The sequence below is a fragment of the Hyperoodon ampullatus genome, assembly GCF_949752795.1.
Source record: "Hyperoodon ampullatus genome assembly, chromosome: 9".
Lineage (NCBI taxonomy): Eukaryota > Metazoa > Chordata > Mammalia > Artiodactyla > Ziphiidae > Hyperoodon > Hyperoodon ampullatus.
In genome coordinates, this window is record NC_136922.1 from 102,739,280 (window position 1) to 102,762,037 (window position 22,758).

Genomic DNA, 22,758 nt, shown 5'->3' on the forward strand with positions numbered 1-22,758 from the left:
AGCCCTCAGTGGAGTAAGGGTGAAGCTGCTGTTGCCGGCTGCTCCTTTCCTCCCCCCACCATGTTGGTGCACTTATTTCGGGTCGGGATTCGGGGTAGCCCCGTCCCAGGCAAGCCACTACTACCCCTCCGCTTCCAGACATTCTCGGCCGTCAGGTAAAAAGGGACAAACCTAGTGGGAGCGCGGGCCATTCACCCGCCGGCAGGGCGTGGGGACCGCCGGGAGATGGAGTCCCGGGCTCGCGCAAGGCCTGCTGGGAGTTGTAGGCCGGCCCGGCCCGGGGTTGAATGTCGCTCCCCCGGGGATTGGCCTCAATTATTTACAGCGAGACCCAGGTGCCAGCAGGAGGCTCGGCGCGTCTGTATCTGCGTGTGGGCTGGACGGAGGGGGCGCTCTGGCCGGTGACCACGCCAGGTCTCTTCCCACCAGCGGGCGCCGTGCTGCGCAGGTGTCGGGCCCCCGTTTCCGGCCCCAGTCCTCGTTCTTGGAATTGGCCGGGCGATGTGGACAAAAATTATTAGTGTCCGGAGACATTTAGTATTGCTGTTGTTCCAAAGATTCAGTGTGAACTGAACAAAAATGGTTCCTAAATCGGGATACTTTCAGCAGAGATAGTCAATTTGGTAATGCGTATGTATGTGTTCTTGTATGCTCTATGCACGTTGGTCTCAAGGGAGAAAGACACAGGTGGGAAACGAACATGTACCCTGAAACTGCCCCTCCGCTGTAAATGCTTTATGAGAAGCGACTTACTCCTTTCTAATCCTGGAGTGAAGAACCCGAGAGCCAGGCAGGCAGCAGATTCGTACGGGCGGGTGGATGTGGACTTGTGTCCTTTGGAAAGCCCGTCTGACTGATGGAGGGCGAGATGGGCGGACCTGCAGCTAGAAGTACCGGTGCTGGGAAGTAATCTGCCAGTTCTTGGCAGTGACCAAGCACTGCTTAGACCTTAGTTTGGAGAAGATGAGAAAAGCTGGAAAGTGGCCATGGTAAATTATTAAAAGGCTTGAAAACAGTCCTTAGGAAAAGAGTAAGGGTGTCGATGTTTTTTAACCAGAGCGAAACTCCAGAAAAGACATCAAACGATGTTTTAGTATTTGTGCGTTCAAAGTGTAGTGTTTTTAAAACGTCAGGTCACAACACAATAGATCATAAAGTGAATTTAGTGGGCCTGAATCATTTAAAAGTGAATATAATGGAATACGTGTTAAAAACAAAGTAGGGGGACTTCTCTGGTGGTGCAGTGGTTAAGAATCCGCCTGCCAATGCAGGGGATATGGGTTCGATCCCTGGTCCAGAATGATCCCACGTGCCACGGAGCAACTAAGCCCCTGCGCCACAACTACTGAGCCTGCACTCTAGAACTACAACTACTGAGCTACAACTACTGAGCCCACATGCCACAACTCCTAAAGCCCGCATGCCTAGAGCCCATGCTCCGCAGCAAGAGAAGCCACCACAATGAGAAGCCTGCTCACCGCAACCAAGAGTAGCCTCCGCTCGCCGCAACTAGAGAAAGCCCGCGCACAGCAACGAAGACCCAATGCAGCCAAAAATAAATAAATAAATGAATCAATTAATTTTAAAATTAGGGAGGGAATTCCTTGGTGGTCCAGTGGTTAGGACTTGGCGCTTTCACTGCCAGGGCCCGGGTTTAATCCTTGGTGGGGAAACTAAGAACCTGCGAGCCACACAGGACAGCCAAAAAAAATTGAGGGGAAGTATTGTTTTGTGAAGCCTTTCAGTTTTCTGTGACATTGGGCTGGATCGCAAAGTGAATCATATTTGTTACTGTTATCCACAGTAAGTCTAAAACTTTGCAAACGCTGCAGCAGCGAGTCAGGGCAGATTGTTCTGCATTTCTAATGAAAGCATGTGCTCAACAAACACAACCATTTGCTGAACACTGTTACATACCACAGCTCTGCTAAGTGCCGGGGATACAGTGGTGAATAAGAGAGAGCTTCCCGCCATCAAGGAATATATGGTCTAATGAGGAAGAGGGGCATTCACACAGGGCAGAAGGACATTGGGCTTCTCCGTTTATATTTTGGATAGATATAAAGTACACAGTGGAAGACAGGCAGGTGGATGGGGTCAGGGGAGGTGTAATACAGAGGTGGCAAGAAGCCCAGGCCTCCCTGAAACAAGGGAAGGATGAGATGGAGTGTGTAGTTAGGAGGGTCTGGAAATATGAAAGGCCATCATAGTAAAGAAGAAACCTTTCATCTATTTGTTTTTTAAAAGCCTCATCAATAATCTCATTTGGATCTTCGATCGTCCTACCATATACTCTTGGCCAGATAACTTATGCTTCTAACAGGCCTCCCTATAGCCACTCCTGTCCTTCTCCAGCTCACTCCCCTCTGCTATGATCTTTAAAATGCAATTATGGGGACTTCCCTGGTGGCGCAGTGGTTAAGGATCTGCCTGCCAGTGCAGGGGACACGGGTTCAATCCCTGGTCCGGGAAGATCCCACATGCTGCGGAGCAGCTAAGCCTGCGAGCCATGACTACTGAGCCCACGTGCCACAACTACTGAAGCCCGCGCACCTAGAGCCCGTGTTCTGTAACAAGAGAAGCCACTGCAATGAGAAGCCCGCGCACTGCAAGGAAGAGTAGCCCCCGCTCGCAGCAGTGAAGACCCAACGCAGCCAAAAATTAATTAATTAATTTTAAAAAATTTGTAATTAAAAATGCAATTATGATTATGGTCCTCGTTGCCCTCTCAAGTCCAGGTGTTTTAAAAGGACGGTAATGACTCCCCCCACCCCACCCCCACCCTCCAGCCTCAGCAAGCTTTGTCGTCAGTTGTTCGTATCCACACACACACTAAAGCTTAACTACCACAGCGTAGTTCCTTGGTCTGTACTGTTCACCTCCTCTTCCTGTTCCTCAGAGCAGAGCTCTGGTGCACAGTAGGCTGGCGGCCCCACATTGCCATCTACAGGTGCCGAAACTGCAGGAAAGGGGTGGTCTTGGCCTATCCCAAGATGACAAGATATGTTATTTGGATTTTATTTCTTTTTCTTCCTTCAGCTGACAGGGAGTCTGTCACCCTTTCCTTCCTTGCCTTGTCACATAAGCACTCAAGGCCAGGAAGGAGACAAGGCAATGGGATATATAATAAGCTTCCGACCAGTGTTCAGAGACTTGGGTCCAGTCCTGGCCCTGCCACACGTAACCTTGGGCTCATCACACGTGGCAGCATAGGATAAGCCTGGATTCTGGAGTCAGACCGCAGGGCTCCTCTCTTGTCCTAGTTCTGCTGCTTGGGGACAAATGATTTCAGCTCTCAGCCCTAAAGGATTTTTTTTTTTTTTTTTTTTTTGCGGTACGGGGGCCTCTCACTGTTGCGGCCTCTCCCGTTGCGGAGCACAGGCTCCGGACGCGCAGGCTCAGCGGCCATGGCTCACGGGCCCAGCCGCTCCGCGGCATGTGGGATCTTCCCGGACCGGGGCACGAACCCGTGTCCCCTGCATCGGCAGGTGGACCCTCAACCACTGGGCCACCAGGGAAGCCCACCTGCAGGATTTTTTCATCTATCAAGTGAGAATACTGGCATCTCCCTCCCAGGGATGTGAGGATCAAACAGAGTGGGCTGATGACTTGGTGAGACGGGGGGCACTGTCCCTCTCTGAGCTGCATTCACTGGGAACTTCCGTGTTCTCCACCGTAAGAGGAGCGCCGTCCAGCTCTGATGGCCTGTGGTTCTGAGGCAGCAGGGGTTGGAGGTGGTCACTGGCTGGGGCCCGCCATCTGAGGGACGAGCCAGGGAGAACACCTTTACCACTCGATTGCTTTCCGCTGGGCGTGTTCATCTCAGAAACCGAGGTTGCTTAAGAGCCGTCCTGAGAAGGGCAGGGCGGGCCGTCGGAAAAGGAGCTGCTGCTCTCCAGAGGGCTGAGCTGGGAGCGCGGCCGCTTTGTTGTTCAGCTCAGGGCCAGCTGGGCCCTCGAGCCCTCAGTGCCGTTCTCTCCCTGCAGGTCCCGCGATGGCCGCCCCAGCTCCTGCCTCCTCAGGGCCGTGGCCCGGCTGCAGCCCCAGCTCCGGGCCTTCCTCCCTCGAGCCCCCCCAGCTCCCAGCCGCAGCCCCTCTGCCTGGCGCTGGGTCGGGGGAGTCCTCCTGGGCCCCATGGTCCTGAGTAAGTGCCCCTGCCGTGGCCTTGTGGCACTCTGTGAGGCAGAAGTGGCCCCTCCGGCCCACTCCGGACCCAGTGTCGTGGAGCCTCGCTTCAACTGGAAGCTATTCTGGCAGTTTCTACGCCCCCATCTGCTGGTCCTGGGGGCAGCCATCGTGGTGAGGTCTTCTCCCGCCCCGCCCCACGCCAGGAACAGGGAAGAATCCAGCCAGGGGTTTGCGGAAGCCCCAGCCAGAGCCGCCTAGGGACAGCTTTCCTGCCTGGCCAAATCTCAGAGGAGACCTCGGGAAGCAGCGGGGCTGGGGGTCACCAGGAGGACCTGCACAGGGCGGCTGGGTGAACAGGGTCCAGGGGTCCCCTGGGGCTGGCAGCTGGGCTTTAACGCTCCAAGAGACACAGGAGCCCCCAGAGCGTGGGCAGTAGTGGGAGAGGAAGGGCCGGGGGAGGGAAGAGCGTGGTCCCCCTGTAAACCTCTGTCTCCCACCCCCCAAGCTGGCACTGGGCGCAGCACTGGTGAACGTGCAGATCCCCCTGCTTCTGGGTCAGCTGGTGGAGATCGTGGCCAAGTACACGAGGGACCACGTGGGCAGCTTCCTGACTGAGTCCCGGAACCTCAGCACCCACCTGCTCATCCTTTACGGCCTCCAGGTACAGCAGAAGGGAGGGCCCGGGGGCTGCCGGAGGAACCGTGCGGGCGCCCCTGAGATCCTGGCCTCTCTCCCAGGGCCTGCTGACCTTCGGGTACCTGGTGCTGCTGTCCCGCATCGGCGAGCGCATGGCTGCGGACATGCGGAGGGCCCTCTTCAGCAACCTGCTCCGGTACTGCCAGCCTCGGGCTGTGGGGTGCAGTGGTGGCGGGGGACAAGCGGCCCTCGGGGGCTCTGGTGAACGTCTAGGGGTGGGGCCTCATCCTGAGGTCGTGTCTCCGTCTTCTCCCCGACCCGCTGCCCTCGTGTCCCACCGCCAGACAAGACATTGCTTTCTTCGATGCTAAAAAGACAGGGCAGCTGGTAAGCCGATTGACGACTGACGTGCAGGAGTTTAAATCATCCTTCAAACTCGTCATCTCCCAGGTCAGCGCCCAGGTCCCCCCACGCTCACTCACACGCGCACGCTCCCTAGTGCGGATGCAGCAGGCCAGTCCCGCCCACCCCCCGCTCCGCCCCGCCCCACCCTTGGGTCCTGCGCCCAGGCTCCCGCCGAAGCGAGAAGCCTGCTGTCTGGTGAGGGTGTGGGTGAGGGACGAGGGACGTTCACAGCAGGAGGTGCCACGGCAGCGTCCAGGGTCGGGACAGGCTGTTTCTCTCCCGTTCTGAAATCCTGCCTCCCAGGAAAACCTGCCCAAGAAGGAAGGCTCAGACAAGAGCCTTTGCTGGCCCAGCTTGCCCAGAGCAGAATCACCACCTTGCCCCCGGAATGCCTGGCATGCTGACAGGAGAGGGAGCAGTGGCTTTCTGCTCTATTCCTGATGTTCTCTCCTCTTCCCCCACGTTGTCACTGACCCCTAGCCGTCCCTGGGCGGCATCACCAGGCAATTCTCTCTTTTTTTCTTTTTTGGCCGTGCCTCGTAGCTTATGGGATCTTAGTTCCCCGACCAGGGATTGAACCCGGGCCCCGCAGTGAAAGCACCGAGTCCTGACCACTGGACGGCCAGGGAATTCCCCAGGCGATTCTCTTTCTCTTCAGTTTCTAGAGCAGAAGAGAATGAAAGCGGGATTTGTCCAGGGGGAGGATGCCTCGGTCCGCAGGCATTCTCACCCCCACTTCACGCCTGCTCCTCAGGAAGGGGTTATGCTCTGTGACCCGTGGACTGTCGGTTGGCCTCCCAGGGGTCAGACCTATGGCCTTGGCCTTCTGAGTGGAGAGCTAGCTGTAGCCAGCTGACTCTTGCTGAGTTCCCCACATCATGTTGCTGATGCCAGACAGCCTTCCTGTCCACTCCCCAGGGGCTGCGAAGCTGCACGCAGGTGGCCGGCTGCCTGGTGTCCCTGTCCATGCTCTCCACGCGCCTCACCCTGCTGCTGATGGTGGCCACGCCTGCCCTCATGGGCGCTGGCACCCTGATGGGCTCAGCTCTCAGAAAATTGTCTCGCCAGTGTCAGGAGCAGGTACCAGCATTCCCGCCCGTACTCCTCTGTCACCCCTCCCTGTCTCCATCCTGGCTCCCTGACTCCCAGACTCCCCGCAGGTCGCCAGGGCAACGGGTGTGGCAGATGAGGCCCTGGGCAACGTCCGGACCGTGCGAGCCTTCGCCATGGAGCAGTGGGAAGAGGAGTGAGTGCCCGGCAGGGGTGGAGCCCAAAGCGGTGGCAGGGGGGTGGCCTCCCCAGATGCGCCTCCCCCCGCCCCCCGTCCCAGCCTGCCTGCTTCCTGAGGGCTGAGCTCGGCTTCTGTCGCAGACGCTATGGAGCGGAGCTGGGGGGGTCCCGCTGTAAGGCGGAGGAGCTGGGCAGAGGCATCGCCTTGTTCCAGGGGCTCTCCAGTATCGCCTTCAACTGTGAGTGAGTGAGGCCCCGCCGGGGGACCTGGGCTGTGGCTTGGGCTGAGCTAGGAGGAGCGAAGGACGGGTCCCAGCAGGACGGGCGGCTCTCCACCTGCTGGAGGTCCTTTGCATGTCTCTCGAGGGCCAGTCAGCCGGCCTCTGGAGGCTGCTGTCGCCGGCGGGCAGTGGGCAGGGAGGCCCAGTGTCACAGCCGAGCCGTGTACAGCGCGCTGCTGGGCTGCCCCCGAGGGAGCCGTGGAGGTGCCCCCAACCCACTCGTTGCCAGATGACGAGACAGAGGCAGAGACCACTCAAGTGACTTACCTAAGTTCCAGTCAGTTGGGAGCACAGCAGGGACTGGCCCTGGGGACCAACACGTGGGCCAGGCTCTGTCCTCTGCCCTCCGCTGCTTCTTCCTTGAACCCCTGTCCTTGCCCCACTCAGGCATGGTCTTGGGCACCCTGTTTGTTGGGGGCTCCCTCGTGGCCGGACAGCAGCTGACGGGGGGAGACCTCATGTCCTTCCTGGTGGCCTCCCAGACAGTGCAGAGGTGAGTGTGGGGCTGTTCTCTTTCCTAAGGGGCCCAGTTGGGCCAGGGGCCGGGGGTGCCAGTCTGCTGTGAGGACAGCTACCAGGTCCCCCGGCGAAGCTCAGGGCTGGGGATGGGGAGCCCCTGCCTTCATCCAGAGCCCGCTCGGGGCTCCCAGCAGCCCCCGCAGCCTAACTGGCTGACCGTACACTCAGAAACGCAGTTGCCATCTTCACCTTCCAGACAATTCTTCGATGAGCCTTTTTTTTCTTTTTTTTTTTCGGCCACACCGCATGACATGCGAGATCTTAGTCCCCCGACCAGAGATCGAACCCATGCCCCCCCTGCGGTGGAAGCGCAGAGTCTTAACCACTGGACCGCCAGGGAAGTCCCAAGCCTTTTTTTCTTTTTTTTTTTTTTTGTGGCTGTGTTGGGTTTTCGTTGCTGAGTGGGAGCTACTCTTAGTTGCGGTGCACAGGCTTCTCATTGCGGTGGCTTCTCTTGTTGTGGAGCACAGGCCCTAGAGTGTGCAGGCTTCAGTAGTTGTGGCTCACGAGCTCTAGAGCACAGGCTCAGTAGTTGTGGCACACGGGCTTAGTTGCTCTGCGGCATGTGGGATCTTCCCGGGCCAGGGCTCGAACCCGTGTCCCCTGCATTGGCAGATGGACTCTTAACCACTGTGCCACCAGGGAAGTCCCCCAAGCCTTTTAAAAAAAATTTTTGTAAAATACACATAACAGAATTTACCATCTTAACTGTGTTTAAGTACACAGTTTTTGGTGGGTTTTTTTTGGCCGTGCCACACGGCATGCAGGATCTTAGTTCCCTAACCAGGGATCGAACCTGCACCCCCTGCAGTGGAAGCACAGAATCTTAACCACTGGACCACCAGGGAAGTCCCTAAGTACACAGTTTAGGAGCGTTATATACACTCACATCATTGTGCAGTCATCACCACTATCCATCTTCAGAATGTCTTCATTTGGCAAAACTTCAATGCTGCACCTATAGAACCCCCCCTCCCCGCCTCCCGTGGCCCCAGGCAAGCCCCATCCTGCTTTCTGTCTCTGTGAATCTGTCTGCTCTAGGTCCTCATCTAGGTGGGATCATATGGTATCTTGTCCCCGTGTGATGGGCTTATTTCACTGAGCATGACCTCTCCCAGGTTGAGCCATGTTGGAGCAGGTGTCAGAACTGCCTTCCTTTTTGAGGCTGAATAAGACTCCATGTATGGATAGGCCATCTTTGACACGCTTTTTAAGAGCTGGCCTCCCACCCTCTGCCTGACCTTCCCCTGCAGGTCCCACCCTGCTGGCTCACTGTGTCCACGGCTCCGCCGGCCCCGTCTGCCCGCAGGCACCAGAGCTCCCCGCTGGCTCTGCCCCAGGAGTGCCAGGGCGGGCCCCCTCCCCCTCCTGTCCCTTCCAAGCTAAGTTCCTAGCAGCTCCTCCCGCTGTTTCTCTTCACTGTTTCCCCGCCAGATACCACGTATACCAAACACATAAAACATAAATGCATGTTAGATAAACAATTACAGTAAATACGGTAGAATAAATAATTGAAGAGTGAAGACCTGTGTTCCCAACCAGCCACGTCCAGAAGATAGAACGTCAGCTCAGACGCCCCTTCTGGGTCCCTTCCTTGTTATTCCCGATGGCGATGGTCCTCGTGTCGTGGCTCTGCCCCGTGTCTTACCACCTGTGTGACTGTCAGCCGTTTCTTCCAGAATCCCTCACCATCGGCCTTATTATTATTGTCCTGGGCAGAATGGCGCTAAGCCGGAGGCAGGCAGGTAGAAAAGACTCCCTCTCTCAGCCCCAGACCCAGCATTCCACAAAGACCAGGTGCCACCCATTTCTGCTCAGTGCTTCCTAATCTGGGCCCATTCAGACCCTCTCTGGTCCTGGGCAGCCTCACCCCTCCTTCCCGGAGGCCCAGGAACTGATCCCTGGTGGCCGTGGGACTAAGAGGGTCTGGCTGTTACAGAGGTGGAACTTGGGCCGCCCCCTGCTGCCCCTCCCCCAGTGCCGACCTGGACGAACACCACTGGCTCCCTTCACGGTCACCCCACCCTGCTCCACGGGGCAGGGGCAGCCACCCGTCCCAGGCCTGGCCCCGCTCCCTCAGACTCGCCTTGCCCTGGGCCCCCTCCCCTTTATGGCCTGCGTCCGGACCCTTTCCTTTCCTCCCCGCTGCACTGCCTAGCCAGCTGGCAGAGCTGTGTCACAGACTTCAGAAAGCCTCTCTCGCGGGCCGCTAGGTGCTAGGTGGGGCCGCTTCCCCAGCCACAGGCCTCAGGCGCAGACTAACTTGCTGTCCTGGCTCTTCTCGGGAAGTTCTCCGGGCGTTTCCTTGCGGGCTCCTCCCCCCTCCCCCACCCCCGGTGCTGGGAGAAGTGAGATCCTGGGGAGTCAGTCTTGCCTCTTCTCTTCAAGAAGAGCCCGCATGCACAATCGGAGACACACAGTCACGGGCTGGGCTGGCCCGTGACTAAGCCAGGGGCTGGTGACTCAGGAGTAGTGACTCACCTTCCTCCTAGCAGCCGGCAGCCCCACACGACGACAAGGAGGTGACCCACCGTCTGGACAGATGGACATTTGCCCCTCCGCTCACACAGGGCGGAGCCCGTGATGACATGTCTTCAGGGAATTTTGTCCGGGGTCCCCCCAGAGTTCCCCCTGTGATCCAATGTCTTCTGTTTCCTTCTTTCTCTAGAAGGAGTAACATGCTTTGTTCCACCATCATTAGCCCTTGCTTCCCCCGGGAGTGGACAGCGCTAGATCTGACGCCCTTGGTGGGCCTCACAGCCCCTCCCTGCAGGCTGCGGGCAGCGTGGAGTCCAGCCCCACTGCGCCCTGTGCCTGCCTTCCCTGTTTTCTCCCTGGAGCCCGGCCCTTAGGTAGCTGATGACCGTCAGCCGCATCCGGGCCAGGAGGGAACGTGGCTCTGAAAGGAGAAGTTATTTGCCAGGTGACCTCCCCAGTGGTGCCAGATCCCAGGGCTCATAGGGCCCCAGGTTTCAGGAACTACCTTTGCATTTGGCCTCCGGCCGCCTGTTTCCTCACCTCACCCAACACGTCCCCCACGTGGCTGAGACCCAGACCTGCCCCTCTGGCGCCGGCCCGCCTTCTCTCGGGCCCTCCTCGTCCCCCTCTGTCAACCCTCCTCTTTTACTCGCAGGTCCATGGCCAACCTCTCTGTCCTGTTTGGTCAGGTGAGTGGCAGAGTTGGGTGGGTCCAAGGATGTGGACACGGTACCTGGGCTGGAGTCCTGTCAGCCACTGATGTCAATTGTGTGCCGTGAGATTTGGGTGTCGGGCGGAGGGGATACGACAAGCCCCTCCCTCACGCAGACTTTAACCCCCCTCCCCAGGTGGTGCGGGGGCTCAGTGCAGGCACCCGGGTCTTCGAGTACATGACCCTGAGCCCATGCATCCCGCTGTCTGGGGGCCACTGCATCCCCAGGGAGCACCTGCGCGGCTCCATCACCTTTCACAACGTCTGCTTCAGGTCAGCATCAGTGGTGGGCGCAGGGGTATTTCTCTCCGGGTTGAGGGCTGGAGAGAGAGCCTGTCTGGGGACCTGTGGGTCAATGTCTCCCTCTAAGTAAGCCCCCCTCGGGGGTGCAGGGAGACTTCGGGAGGGACCCGGGCAACAAGGGGCCGGGAACCCGGTCTGACTGAGGGTCTCTTGGCTCCTCCCAGTTACCCCTGCCGTCCTGGCTTCCAGGTGCTCAGAGACTTCACCCTCACGCTGCCCCCAGGCAAGATCGTGGCCCTGGTGGGCCAGTCTGGGGGAGGTAAGAGGAGCCCGCCACCCTCCCACCTGTGACTTCTCCCTGTGGGAGCCACTCAGTGTGGAAGGAGGGGCCCCTCCACTGCCACCGGGGGCGTCCCTCTCCCGGACACACTCCAGAAACCCATGCCCCCTCCCGAACCCCCAGGAAAGACCACCGTGGCTTCCCTGCTTGAGCGCTTCTACGACCCCACGGCAGGCATGGTGACGCTGGATGGGCAGGACCTGCGCACCCTCGACCCCTCCTGGCTCCGGGGTCAGGTCATCGGCTTCATCAGCCAGGTGCCTGCTTCTCTCAGCCCCTGCGGCCTGGGCCCCTTCCCCTTCCCAGCCCCGTCACCTGCTGCCCTCCTGGGGGCACTGGGGGGGAGAGCTGGCTCTCTTCACTGGGGTCCCAGCGACTGCAGCTCTGCCCTTGGAACTCTGTTCCTTGATGTAAAAGGTCCAAGCAGGTGGAAATGGGGTGGCCGTTTTAGGATCCCTGGGTTCTGTGGTGTCCAGAAGGTCTGGACACCCACATGGTGTTGCCGGGCACTGCTGGTGGCTCACCCACCAAGCAAGGCCCCGCAGCCCCGCTCTGAAGCTCTCGGCCCCACTGCTTTCCCAGCGAGGGTCCACCTCCCCCCACCCCCCACGTGTGGATAGAGGGCGCCCTTTTGGCAGGAGAAAGCCAAATTGTAAAACCCTTCCCTGCCCATCTCCCCAGAGAGGGGGGACCCTGCCGGGCCAGCTGGCCTTGCTCTCCCAGCCGCCTTCCCGCTCCCTTTCCCGAGGGGCTCCGGGCCGTGCAGGAGCCCGGCTTCTCCCCCCTTTGATGGACCTCTCTGTGTTTGACCTGTAACTTTGAACTGCCCCTACCTGCCCTCCAAGTGGTCCTGTTCTGGCCGAAACAGCCTCCCCTGATGCGCCCCTCAGAGGTTCAGGGCAAAATCAGAATGTTTCCGGTGGACCCTCCACCTCCCACCCCCAGGAGCCAGTCCTGTTCAGAACAACAATCATGGAGAACATCCGTTTCGGGAAGCCGGGCGCCTCCGACGAAGAGGTTTACGCAGCCGCCCGGGAAGCCAACGCGCATGAGTTCATCACCAGCTTCCCCGAGGGCTACGACACCATCGTGGGTGAGTTCAGAGACAGCATCCTGCTGGGGTCCTCGGGGCCCACGAGCGAGGCTGGGATCCGGGGGGCAGGGACACAGTCACAGCATCGGGGAAGACCAGACAACAACCATGGCCGAGTGGGACAGAGGTGACTCTGTGGGGACAGGGGAGACGAGCCCCACGCAGTTCAGGCACAAGCAGGCTGCGGGGACAGGAGCGTGATGGTGGGCAGGGGCACAAGTGATCCGTGACGTGGGGCCTCTTCAGAGCTCGCCACATCGGCTCCCAAGACCTGACCAGAAGCAAGGGAGTGTTACCTCCTTGTAATTGTTTATCCTTCTGTAGCTTTTTTTTTTTTTTTTTTTTTTTTTTTTGCGGTATGCGGGCCTCTCACTATTGTGGCCTCTCCCCTGGCGGAGCACAGGCTCCGGATGCGCAGGCTCAGCGGCCATGGCTCACGGGCCCAGCCGCTCTGCGGCATGTGGGATCTTCCCGGACCGGGGCACGAACCTGTGCCCACTGCATCGGCAGGCGGACTCTCAACCACCGTGCCACCAGGGAAGCCCCTTCTGTAGCCTTTTATCCTTCAACAAAAGGTGCTCCCCCTGGCTATCCGTAGGGATGGATTTGGTTGAGCCAGTCTGTCTTCTGACTTACCCAGAAGAGGGCTCTGGTGGTTCTGGAACATCACAGTACTGTAGCATCACGCTGGAGTCTTCATAGTGCGGCTTGCACTTTGTGTGTTCATCTCAGAGGTCTTTTTTTTCAGCCTTTGGGCTCATGTTTATTGTCCAGAGTCTCTTGGCTCTGTTGCAGAATGTTCCAGCATATCTCACGGCACAGGCATATCCAAGGTTCTCAACTCTTCCCAAAACCTAGTCCTGAGCCTGGCTGAGCTTAGCCTTCCGAGTGGCGCCCCCTCTGTGGGTAGCCGTCCTTCGTGTTCCGTGTTACTCACGGCTCGGATTCCTGCGGACCCCACCCTGACGGGAGGAGCCGGGCCCACTCCTCTCTCGCGCATGCGCCTTGTACCCCTGAGCCGGTGCACTCGGCGGCTGCCCGGGGCTGCAGCCTGCCGCCCTGCTCTGTGACTGCTGCAGTCACCCGAGGCTCTCTTTGGCAACCAGGCTGCCACCTCTGCTGTTCTCTGTGGGCGTTTTGGACCCCAATGTGGTCTTCCCAGAATGCCCCGGTGGGTTTTGAATCCCACTGTTCTGCCACCCCCTACCCCACCACAGGAGTCACATCTGGATCCTGGATGTCCCCACAGCAGCAGAGAGCCAGGAGGCCAGGAGAAGGCGGCTAGCGCTGCAGGGCCAGGGCAGGGGGTGGGACCCAGGCCCGTCATGGCTCCGAGCCCCTGTCCTGGTGCGTGGGTGGAGCTCAGCGACGCCTCTGGGCATCACTGAGCCCTGTTGCGTGCACGACCCGTCACCGTGTGAGTGCCTGTACACGTTTGCACGGGGATGTGGGATCGTGTTGCCACCAGGCAACACCCCTGCCCTCAGAGAGGCAGGACGAATGCGCACAGGGCCAGGGCAGGGCCCCGAGGGGCCAGGTGGGAAGTGCCAGACAGCCCCGGTGACCATCTGCAGGGCCGCCCCCAAGTGCAGAGCTGAGCGCCACTTCAAGCCCCCGCCCTATCCCCTTCCTCCCCAGGCGAGCGGGGTGCAACCCTGTCTGGCGGCCAGAAGCAGCGCCTGGCCATCGCCCGAGCCCTCGTCAAGCAGCCCTCAGTGCTGATCCTGGATGAGGCGACCAGCGCACTGGACTCAGAGTCTGAGAGCCTGGTGCAGGAGGCCCTGGACCGCGCCAGCGCTGGCCGCACCGTGCTGGTCATCGCCCACCGGCTCAGCACCGTGCGTGGGGCCCACCAGATCGTCGTCATGGCCCACGGCCGGGTCTGCGAGGTCAGCTGGGGCCCGGGGAGCAGGTCAGGGGGCTGGCACGGCTTCAGCCACGGACACAGTGGAACGGGCGGCTCAGCTGAGCTGTGTGAGGGTCTGGCCTGGACCTGGGACCTTGGGCTCATAGTCTGAAAGCAGCACCCACGTGGATTCAGGAGTTCCTGCCCTTCGATAAGCCCTGGCCTCTCGGGCCCCCAGCTTCTTCCTCTGTCCCCTGGGGTGGGGCAGTGAGTAGAGCTGCAGCGTGGCTCCCAGGATCAAAGGGGAAGGTTCTCAGAGAAGCGTTTGCTGCTGGGGGAGGGGCCCAGGGGCTGAGGCACAGAAGAGGCCGCACCAGGGACCCTGATCAGGTGCTCCTCCAGGCAGGAACAGCACCCCAGAGGCTGGCTCTGCAGCAGGGCTCGGGGGCTGTATGGGGCCCGGCTCACAGCCCCCTGGCCACTCGCACTGGGTGAGGGGCACTGGGCCCTGTAAGAAAGACGGGGACCCAGATGCTCTTCCACAATCTAGCTCAGCTGACAAGTACAGATGCGCCAGTGGCAATCCATGATCAGCTGTGCTTTGGTTTCATACTCTCCTCAGGACTGACACTGGCTTAGGTGAAGCCGTGCCCGACAGCTCATAAGAAGCGGGCCCTCCAGGGGCTCTGAACTCTGAGCTGGGTTGGGGTGACCGTCTGCCTCTCCTTCCTCTCTCCAGGTGGGGACCCATGAGGAGCTCCTAAAGAAGGGCGGGCTCTACTTGGAGCTCATCCGGAGACAGGCCCTAGATGCCCCGCCTCCTGAGACGCCCAGGGGCCCTGGGAAGCAGCACCCCAAGTCCTGAGAGGTCTGGTCACCGCCGCGCATCCGTGTCCAGGGCCAGGGCTCAGCTCGGGGGGGGATCCCGAGCACCGAGCCCCCAGGAGGGCCAGCATGCTGGGGCGGGGGCTACTGCCATCGCTTGCCCGCTCGCAGCGAAACCCGGGCCAGGCGCCGGGCTGGGGGAGGTTGGGCGCCCTCCTCCCCCTGCCAGCGCTGAGAGCCCTTGGCTGCGCGGCGGGCCCCTGCTCGGTCTCCTCCCTTTGCCAAGCCCTCCCCGACCCCTCTCCCAGCCCTGTCGAGCCTCCCCCTGTACCCGACAGGCTAAAGGTGTGCAGGCCGCAGCTGCAGGGAATTTTCACAAGTCAGCACTGGGGGCGGGAACAGGGACTCACCCCAGGATTCATCCCACACCCGTACCAGGACCGTAGCTGCCTCCGTGGACTCCCGACAGGCCTCTCGGGGCCCTGCAAGAAGGCGCCCACCCGCTGAGCCAACCCTTCAAACCCTCAGCCCACGTCTTGGGAACGACTTCCCTGCCTTCTCCCTGCGCCTTTACGCAGTCCGTGCTCTAGATTTTGCCCTCCCCCCATCTAAACGGGACGGGCGCCTAACAGGCCCCCTGGCTCTCGGGGAGGGCAAGGAGGGGCGGGCAGCTGTGGTCTGATCCACAAGAGGTTCTGCCCCGGCCCCGTGCGCCTCGAGCCTGTCACCTGGTGAGATTGTGGACTGCCACCCTCTACATGAGGACACTTAGCTCTGAAAGGGACAGGAGAGGACGTGCACCCCAAACTCCAGCCACGGGGACATTCAGTGCTAACAGTCACCTCACCACTGAGGGGCAGTTGATGCTAAGCCCCCTGGGCTGACAGAATACAGAATCAGCCCGGCGAGGAGCGGTCACTGCCAGGCCGGCCTCCCTCGCGTGGTCAGACAGGTTCCCTGGAGCAGGTGGGACCAGAGCCTCACTTCGAAAGCGGATAGGCCAGCTGCCCCGGGTGGCACAAGCCCTGTGACCCCAAAGCTGTGAATGGGGTGGGGCTGGACTCTTGTCCGCTTCTGGGGACCTAAGAGCAGCCAGGGTTTGCCCCCAGCCCTGGTCAGCTCCTAGAACTGGGCACCCCTCCTGCCTTGGTCCTGCTCGTGTCACATCCCACCAGGAAACCTTCCCCCTTCACAGCCACGTCTGGGCTGAGGACTCCATCATGAGTCCTGCGCCCTGGCTTGAGGAAGAGGGGCCGCCCATGTTGGACCTTCAAGGCCAGCCAGACCTTTTGGATTTATCCCGTGGCACAGATGGATGATGCCATGTTTCAGGGGTTGGCAGCAGGGGCAGGACCAGCAGGGACAGCTGTGGCTGGAGGCCAGCCTGGAGGAGGCTGCAGCGGGCTCAGGTGTGAGTGCAGGAGCCAGGGTGAGAGTGCCCACAGCCTCTTCTGAGTGTGGTTCAGGACCAGGTGCTACTTTAGGGAAATACCCCTAAATATCCCAGGGCCAAAGCCACCCTGGTTTCATGCCCTGCTTTCTTAATGATGAGAGGTTGCACCCCAGGGCAGGCTTGGCCCCGGAAGCAGAGCACGGGCTAGCTCCGGGCCGCTTTGCCGCTCAACGCCTCCCTAGTGAGGGCAGCCAAGGGCAGGCCTCAACTCCCCGGCCAAGTCCACACTGGCCTGCCTGGCCTCTCCCGGCCGAGGCCAGCTCGTGCTCTATCAGCACCAGCCGCGGCCTCCAGCCACCCAGACGTCTTCTGACACCAGATTCTAGGTCTCTCCTTACCTCTGCAGGGTGGCCTCTCCAAACCCTGCCCCGCCCCCCGCCCCGCATCCCCTCTTTGGGGAAGTGGTGAGATCCATGGCGAGCCCTGAGCTGGAAGGCCCTGAGCTCAGCTGCACACTTGCTGTGTAGCCTTGACCTCACCCTTGGCTCCTGCAGCTATTCCACGCAGATCGGAAACCTAGCTGCACTTAATTTCATGAGCTTCTTTTAAGAGTTTAATTAGAATAATCTGTGGTAAAGTACTTGGCCTCAGAAGCCGGTTACATCTGTGCAATAAACCATGTGATTCACTCCTTCAAGGTGTGCGTTCGTTAAGCACCTGCTGTGTGCCGCCGTGTCTGCTGGGCTGGGGGGGATGAGGACGTCCCTGCCTCCATGAGGCCTGCGGCGGTCTCATCAGAAGGACGGACAGGAGGCCAGGCGATCACGGCGCCACGTGATCTTGTTCAGTTGGCGGCTACGTCCCACTCACCACGGAGAGCCCGTGGACCCTCGCCTCTAAAGCCTTGTGGAGGGACACGGAGCAGAAATAAACCGCAGTAAATACATTAGTGGAGATAAATCTGCTTTCTCTCAGGCCTGCAGTGCAACTCCCAGCTCCACGCGGGCAGGTGAGCGTTTAACCAAACGCAGGGCTTGACGCCAGCGAGGAGCCTCCGCAACAGCCGCAGCGCCCAGCAGCTGCCTCCCGTCCCTTGTACCTTGGATCAGCAGGACCCCCGGGTCCTGCCTGAGGCCTTGCAGACTGCAGCTCTGCCTTTTGGAGATGTCCTCGCTAGCCCAACCCAGCGTCTCCTCCTCAGCATCTCAGTCAAATGCCCCGGCTCCGCCCCCTCAAGGCCAGTGTTGCCATGCTGTGCCAGGCACTGTGGCCCAGGGCACTCCAGCCGGTTTGGGGGCAGCGTCTCTCCTCCTTCAGAAAAGGCCCCACGCAAAACAGGCACACTCCATGTTACTGATGGGAGCGCACCGTTGTGTAATAACGCCTACGGTGGGGAATTTTGTGCTATCAAATTACCCATGCAGTTGCCTCTTCTTGACCCAGCAGTTCTATTTCTAGGAGTTTATGTCTGTAGGATGTTACTGAGAGCGCCACTGTTTGTAATGGAAGACTGGAAACCCCCCATGTCCATCAACAGGGGTGTGGTTATATAAATGATGGTACATCCAGATAAATGAAATGCTACGCAGCCATTTAAAAAATGAAGTTTTCTAGGTACTGGATACCACATGGTCTCAAGAATATACTGTCAAGTGAAAAAAGATGTGAAATCATAGGGCATCCATATTACCTGGGAGGGCGTCACATGGGCACCCGTGTTATACTTGAAGGGCGACAGGTGAGCCCACCGTCACTGCGGCAGAGGCCAGCCCCCCAGACACGAGGGCCTGAGCATGGGGAGGTGTGAGAGAGGGTCACTGGGGACAGACCACCTCTGCACGTGGGGCCAGAGGAGACCCTGGCACCCAGCGTAGGCCGGGACGCTGGGGGCTCAGAAAGAGAGTCCGCTGATGCCAACTTCCCACCACTTTCCAGCCTGGTCAGAAGCCAGCGCCGCTCTGCGAAAGAGCAGATGACCCCGCGTGAGGTTAGGGGGAAGGGAGGAGAGGGCAGAGGACGGGGACAGGGCCAAGGGTCAGCGACTGACCCTCAGGCCCGACATACAGGGGCTGCAGCTGAGGATCTAGAGGGCCCCGAGAGCACCCCGGCCCCAATTTCTCTCTCGGCTCCCCTCAAGCCCACCCGGGATTGCTGTGGTTTCCTGCTGGCGCCTCTGGTCTCCACAGCCAGGCCTCCCCGCCGACGCTGCACTAATGGCTCCGCCTGGGGCCCCAGGGACCTCCCCGCCCCCCAGGCTGCCCTGCCAGCCCCCTTGCCCCCTCGCCGCTGAAACCCAATCCTCTGCCGCAGCTCCGGCTCCGCAGAGCAGCCTCCAGCAGAGCCGCCCTGCTTGCCTCGTCGGCTGCACCCTACCCGGTCTCTGCCTCGGAGCCCCCAGCCCAGCACCGCGCCCAGCAGAGCCACAGCCAGGTCCTGGAGGAGGCCGAGCTGCACCCGCCAGGCCAGTACCTCCCCACCCTCTCCTCTCCTGGCCCAACACCCGCGAGACCCCTGCCTGACCCTCTGAAGCCCCTCTCGGCCCCTCTCGGCCCCTCCAGTCCTCGGACCGACCCTCTCTCCTCCTCCTAAGCCTCTGTAGCTCGGTTCCCCCCGCGCCCCGGGCTCCGGCCATGAAGCGCCCCTCAGGGCCGGAGGAGGCCCAGCTGCCGGCCTCAGACATCCGCGTGTTCGCCAGCAGCTGCTCGATGCACGGCCTGGGCCACGTCTTCGGCCCGGGGGGCCCGATGGCGCGCCGGGGGCTGTGGACCACAGCCGTGCTCCTGGCACTGGCCACCCTCCTCTACCAGGTGGCTGGGAGGGTGCGCTACTACGGGGAGTTCCACCACGAGACGGCCCTGGAGGAGCGTGAGAGCCGCCGGCTCACCTTCCCGGCCGTCACCCTGTGCAACATCAACCCGCTGCGCCGCTCACGCCTCACGCCCAACGACCTGCATTGGGCCGGGCCCGCGCTGCTGGGCCTGGAGCCCGCCGAGCACACCGCCTATCTGCGTGCCCTGGGCCGGCCCCCCGCGCCGCCCGGCTTCATGCCCAGCCCTACCTTCGACGTGGCCCGGCTCTACGCCCGGGCCGGGCACGCCCTCGAGGACATGCTGCTGGCCTGCCGCTACCGAGGCTGGCCGTGCGGGCCCGAGAACTTCACCACGGTGAGCCGGCCGCCCGATCCGTCCAGCCAGGGGCCCGGGAGCTCCAGGTGGTCCCTGCCGGGCCTTGCTGGCCCACACTCCCCCAGAGCCAGGGAACCTTAACAGCCCTGCTGGGGGATCCTTTCCTTCCCCACCCCACCAGTGCCTTTCTGTTCAGCCAGGAAGCTGTCCTCCTCGGGCCCCTCCCTGCTGCTCAGCTGGACTGCAGCGTGCAAGGTCACGCCTCCCAGCCAGGGGCACTCACCCAGGCTGGCTCTGGGCCCAAGGTCTGGTCTGTGGAGAGCCTGCTCCTGGGGGGTGGGGGGGTCTGGTGTTCTAGGGCAGGAGACCCTCTCCTCTCTGCCAGGGGGAGGGCGCTGGTTTCCCTGCTGCCTCTTCCACATGCTGCCAGACCTGAAGGGGGGCAGCTGGGCCCCTCTTCCTTTTATGCCAGTCTCCAAAGAAACACTTGCCCTGCAGGCTGTGCCCTGGGCTGGGGGTGGAGGTGGGAGCGAGGAACTGGAGGGTCCAAGCCTGTCCTGTCCTGTGGGAAAGGGGCAGGGTTAGCTGGTCACAGTCCAGCGAGGGTCCAGCTACACGTGCCGCTTGAGGGAGGGTCTGGGGGCATTACGATGCGGGCTTCAGTGTTCAAAGGAGAGACCCAAATAGAGGATGGGGAGGGAGGGGACCCACGGTCCTCGCACTGGCCCAGGGGAAAGGGCTGCCCGAGCTCCTGGTTCCCTGGCGAGGTCTGCCATCTGTCTGCCCTGCCCCAGGTCCTCACCCGCATGGGGCAGTGCTACACCTTTAACTCTGGCGCCGAAGGGGCGGAGCTGCTCACCACTCCGAAGGGCGGCATGGGCAACGGGCTGGAGGTGCTGCTGGACGTGCAGCAGGATGAGTACCTGCCCGTGTGGAGGGACACGGGTGCGGGGGCGCACGGGCGAGGCCGGGCAGTGGCAGGTGGGGTGCAGAAGGCCCTGGGGAGACGTGGAGGTGCGGGGAGGGCCCCAGGCCCGTCCTTTCCTGTGGGAAGTGGGTGGGTTTAGTTGGTCACAGCCCTGGGGAGAGGGGGCTGCAGGAGGGGGCCTCTTGGGACTCAGGCCCCAGGGTTCCCCCTTCCCTGCAGAGGAGACGCCGTTTGAGGTGGGGATCCGAGTGCAGATCCACAGCCAGGGGGAGCCGCCACTCATTGACCAGCTGGGCTTCGGGGCGGCCCCTGGCTACCAGACTTTCGTGTCCTGCCAGAAGCAGCAAGCATCCTCTCTGGTGCCTCCAAAGCCAGGCTCCGACCCCCTCCTGAGCCCACGCCACCTCAGACCCCAACCCCGGCTCCTCAGACCTGTCCCAGGGATCTCGCGTTCTATGCAGGCCCCCACTTCTCCCAGAGCCTCCTTAACCTGTCCGCCTACAGCTGAGCTTCCTGCCGCCACCCTGGGGTGACTGCAGCTCTGTCTCTCTGGACCCAGACTTTGAGCCGGAACCCTCTGGTCCTCTGGGTCCCCCCAGGCCCAGCCCAGGCCCCAGCCCTCCCTATAGTCTAATAGGGTGTCGCCTGGCCTGCGAGAGCCGCTATGTGGCTCGGAAGTGCGGCTGCCGAATGATGCATATGCCAGGTAAGGGGCTGGGGGCAGCAGAGGAGGGGGTCTGGGGAGGCGGGGAGGCCTAGGGGGGCCGCTCCTGAAGCTGTCTCCTCCGCCGCCGTGCAGGCGGCGCGCCAGTGTGCAGCCCCCAGCAGTACAAGGACTGTGCCGACCCGGCGCTGGGTAAGGAAGGGGCAAGCCTCCCCCGCATCCTGTCCTCACCCCACTCCACCCGCGACCCCGACCCTGCGGGGCGGGCGGCCCTGACCCAGGCACCTGCGGCCCGCAGACGCCATGCTGCGGAAGGACGCGTGCACCTGCCCCAACCCGTGCGCCAGCACGCGCTACGCCAAGGAGCTCTCCATGGTGCGGATGCCCAGCCGCGCCGCCGCCCGCTACCTGGCCCGGAAACACAACCGCAGCGAGGCCTACATCGCGTGAGCCCCGCAGGGGGCCGGGGGCCCGGGGGCGAGGCGAGCGCCAAGCCTCCGGGCCGAGCCTCCGTGCGCAGCGCCCGGGGATGGGACACCAAGCTACACATCATTACCGGGGTCGGGGACTCGGGGCAAGCTGCTTAACCTTTCTGACGCCGGCTCTTCCGAAAATGGGGACGGTGACACCCCTCCCCAGGGCTCATGACTCAGAGACCAGAGAATGGGGCACCTGTTCCTGCCAGCAGCTGGCACTAGGGGCGTCCAGCGAACACTCTTGGCCTCTCTTCCTCCAGGGAGAATGTGCTGATGCTGGACATCTTCTTTGAGGCCCTCAACTACGAGACGGTGGAGCAGAAGAAGGCCTACGAAATATCGGAGCTGCTCGGTGAGTGCGTGCGTGCGCGCGTGTGTGCGTGTGCGTGCGTGCGCGCACGCGCGTGCGTGCAGGCAACTTGCGGTCTGGGGAGGTGTGGGCAGAGCAGGTAGCAGTGAGCTGACAGGTGACCCGGTCGGTCTCCACAGGTGACATTGGGGGCCAGATGGGGCTGTTCCTCGGCGCCAGCCTGCTCACTATCCTTGAGATCTTGGACTACGTGTGTGAGGTGGGTGGACCTGGGCTCCAGCTGTGGGAGGGGGGCAGAGTCAAGCCACAGGATCCAGGGGGCAGGTGTGCGCTGGCCACCTCCAGCACTGCTTCCCCCAGGTGTTCCGGCACAGAGTCCTGGGATACTTCTGGAACCGAAAGCGCTCCCAAAGGCACTCCAGCGCCAACCTGGTAACAGCCCCCTCCTCCCCCCGTGCCGTCTCCACTGTGTGTGCTCGGCCCCTCCTCCTAAGTGTAGAACAGCCTCCCTACCCAGCTGAGAAAAAGTGATGCGGGACGGGCGTGCAGTGACCTTGGCTGGTCTCTGGGAGGGAGGATCCCCGCCGCCACCACCCCACCCCAATCTCTGACCCTCCTCTCACAGCTTCAGGAAAGGCTGGGCAGCCAACGAACCCCGGTTCCCCACCTCAGCCTGGGCTCCAGGTAACAAGAAATGGCCCCCTAAGGTCAAGGGAGATGGAGGAGGTCCAGTCCAGAGGGCAGGGCAGTGGGTGAGAGGCCTCCTGTCCCAGGGTCGTGGTCCGTGTCTCCCCAGGCCTCCCAACCCTCCCTATGCCGTCACCAAGACGCTCTCTTCCTCTCAACGCACCTGCTACCTCGTCACCCGGCTCTAGATGGGGCGTCTGTGTCTTCAGGGCCACACCCTGACATCCTGGACGTGGCCAGCCCGCACGTGTCTTTCCACCTTCACCCCAAATAAAGTTCTAGTGCCTCAGCCTCAGCTGTTCCACTTAGAGGCAGACCAGCCAGGCCAGTCAGCCCTACTCGGGCACAAGAAGACCTCTGCCGGCCATCATCTAGCAGATGTGATGTCTGAAATGTTAACCTCCAGAAATCTCTCTACGAGAGAATAGTAAGCGGGCAT

The 22,758-nt window shown here is 61.3% G+C and overlaps 2 protein-coding genes across 4 annotated transcripts; both read left to right on the top strand.

The window, feature by feature from the left end:
• Positions 1-60: 60 nt before the first annotated feature.
• ABCB8 (ATP binding cassette subfamily B member 8) lies at positions 61-17,034 on the top strand (the record flags this gene model as incomplete). The annotated part of the gene is made up of 17 exons (XM_079711411.1): positions 61-155; positions 3,987-4,299; positions 4,634-4,789; positions 4,866-4,960; positions 5,109-5,214; positions 6,088-6,249; positions 6,330-6,415; positions 6,541-6,638; positions 7,068-7,173; positions 10,333-10,366; positions 10,526-10,662; positions 10,857-10,951; positions 11,096-11,229; positions 11,918-12,065; positions 13,704-13,954; positions 14,651-14,779; positions 16,828-17,034. The coding sequence occupies 16 exons, from the start codon at positions 61-63 to the stop codon at positions 14,774-14,776; spliced, it is 2,142 nt and encodes a 713-aa protein (XP_079567537.1). The 3' UTR covers positions 14,777-14,779; positions 16,828-17,034.
• A 1,725-nt stretch (positions 17,035-18,759) lies between these two features.
• Positions 18,760-22,603, top strand: ASIC3 (acid sensing ion channel subunit 3; the record flags this gene model as incomplete). Of its 3 annotated transcripts, none has more annotated exons than XM_079711574.1 (11): positions 18,760-19,293; positions 20,049-20,199; positions 20,402-20,529; positions 20,687-20,888; positions 20,982-21,038; positions 21,145-21,292; positions 21,583-21,674; positions 21,812-21,891; positions 21,993-22,064; positions 22,258-22,316; positions 22,406-22,603. In XM_079711574.1, 11 exons carry the CDS (start codon positions 18,760-18,762, stop codon positions 22,539-22,541), a joined length of 1,659 nt encoding a protein of 552 aa, XP_079567700.1. In that variant the 3' UTR covers positions 22,542-22,603. The 3 variants fall into 3 exon arrangements, with proteins under 3 accessions (XP_079567700.1, XP_079567702.1, XP_079567701.1); XM_079711576.1 differs by having other exon boundaries at positions 22,429-22,603; XM_079711575.1 differs by lacking the exon at positions 22,258-22,316 and having other exon boundaries at positions 22,429-22,603.
• Between the last annotated feature and the right edge of the window lie 155 nt (positions 22,604-22,758).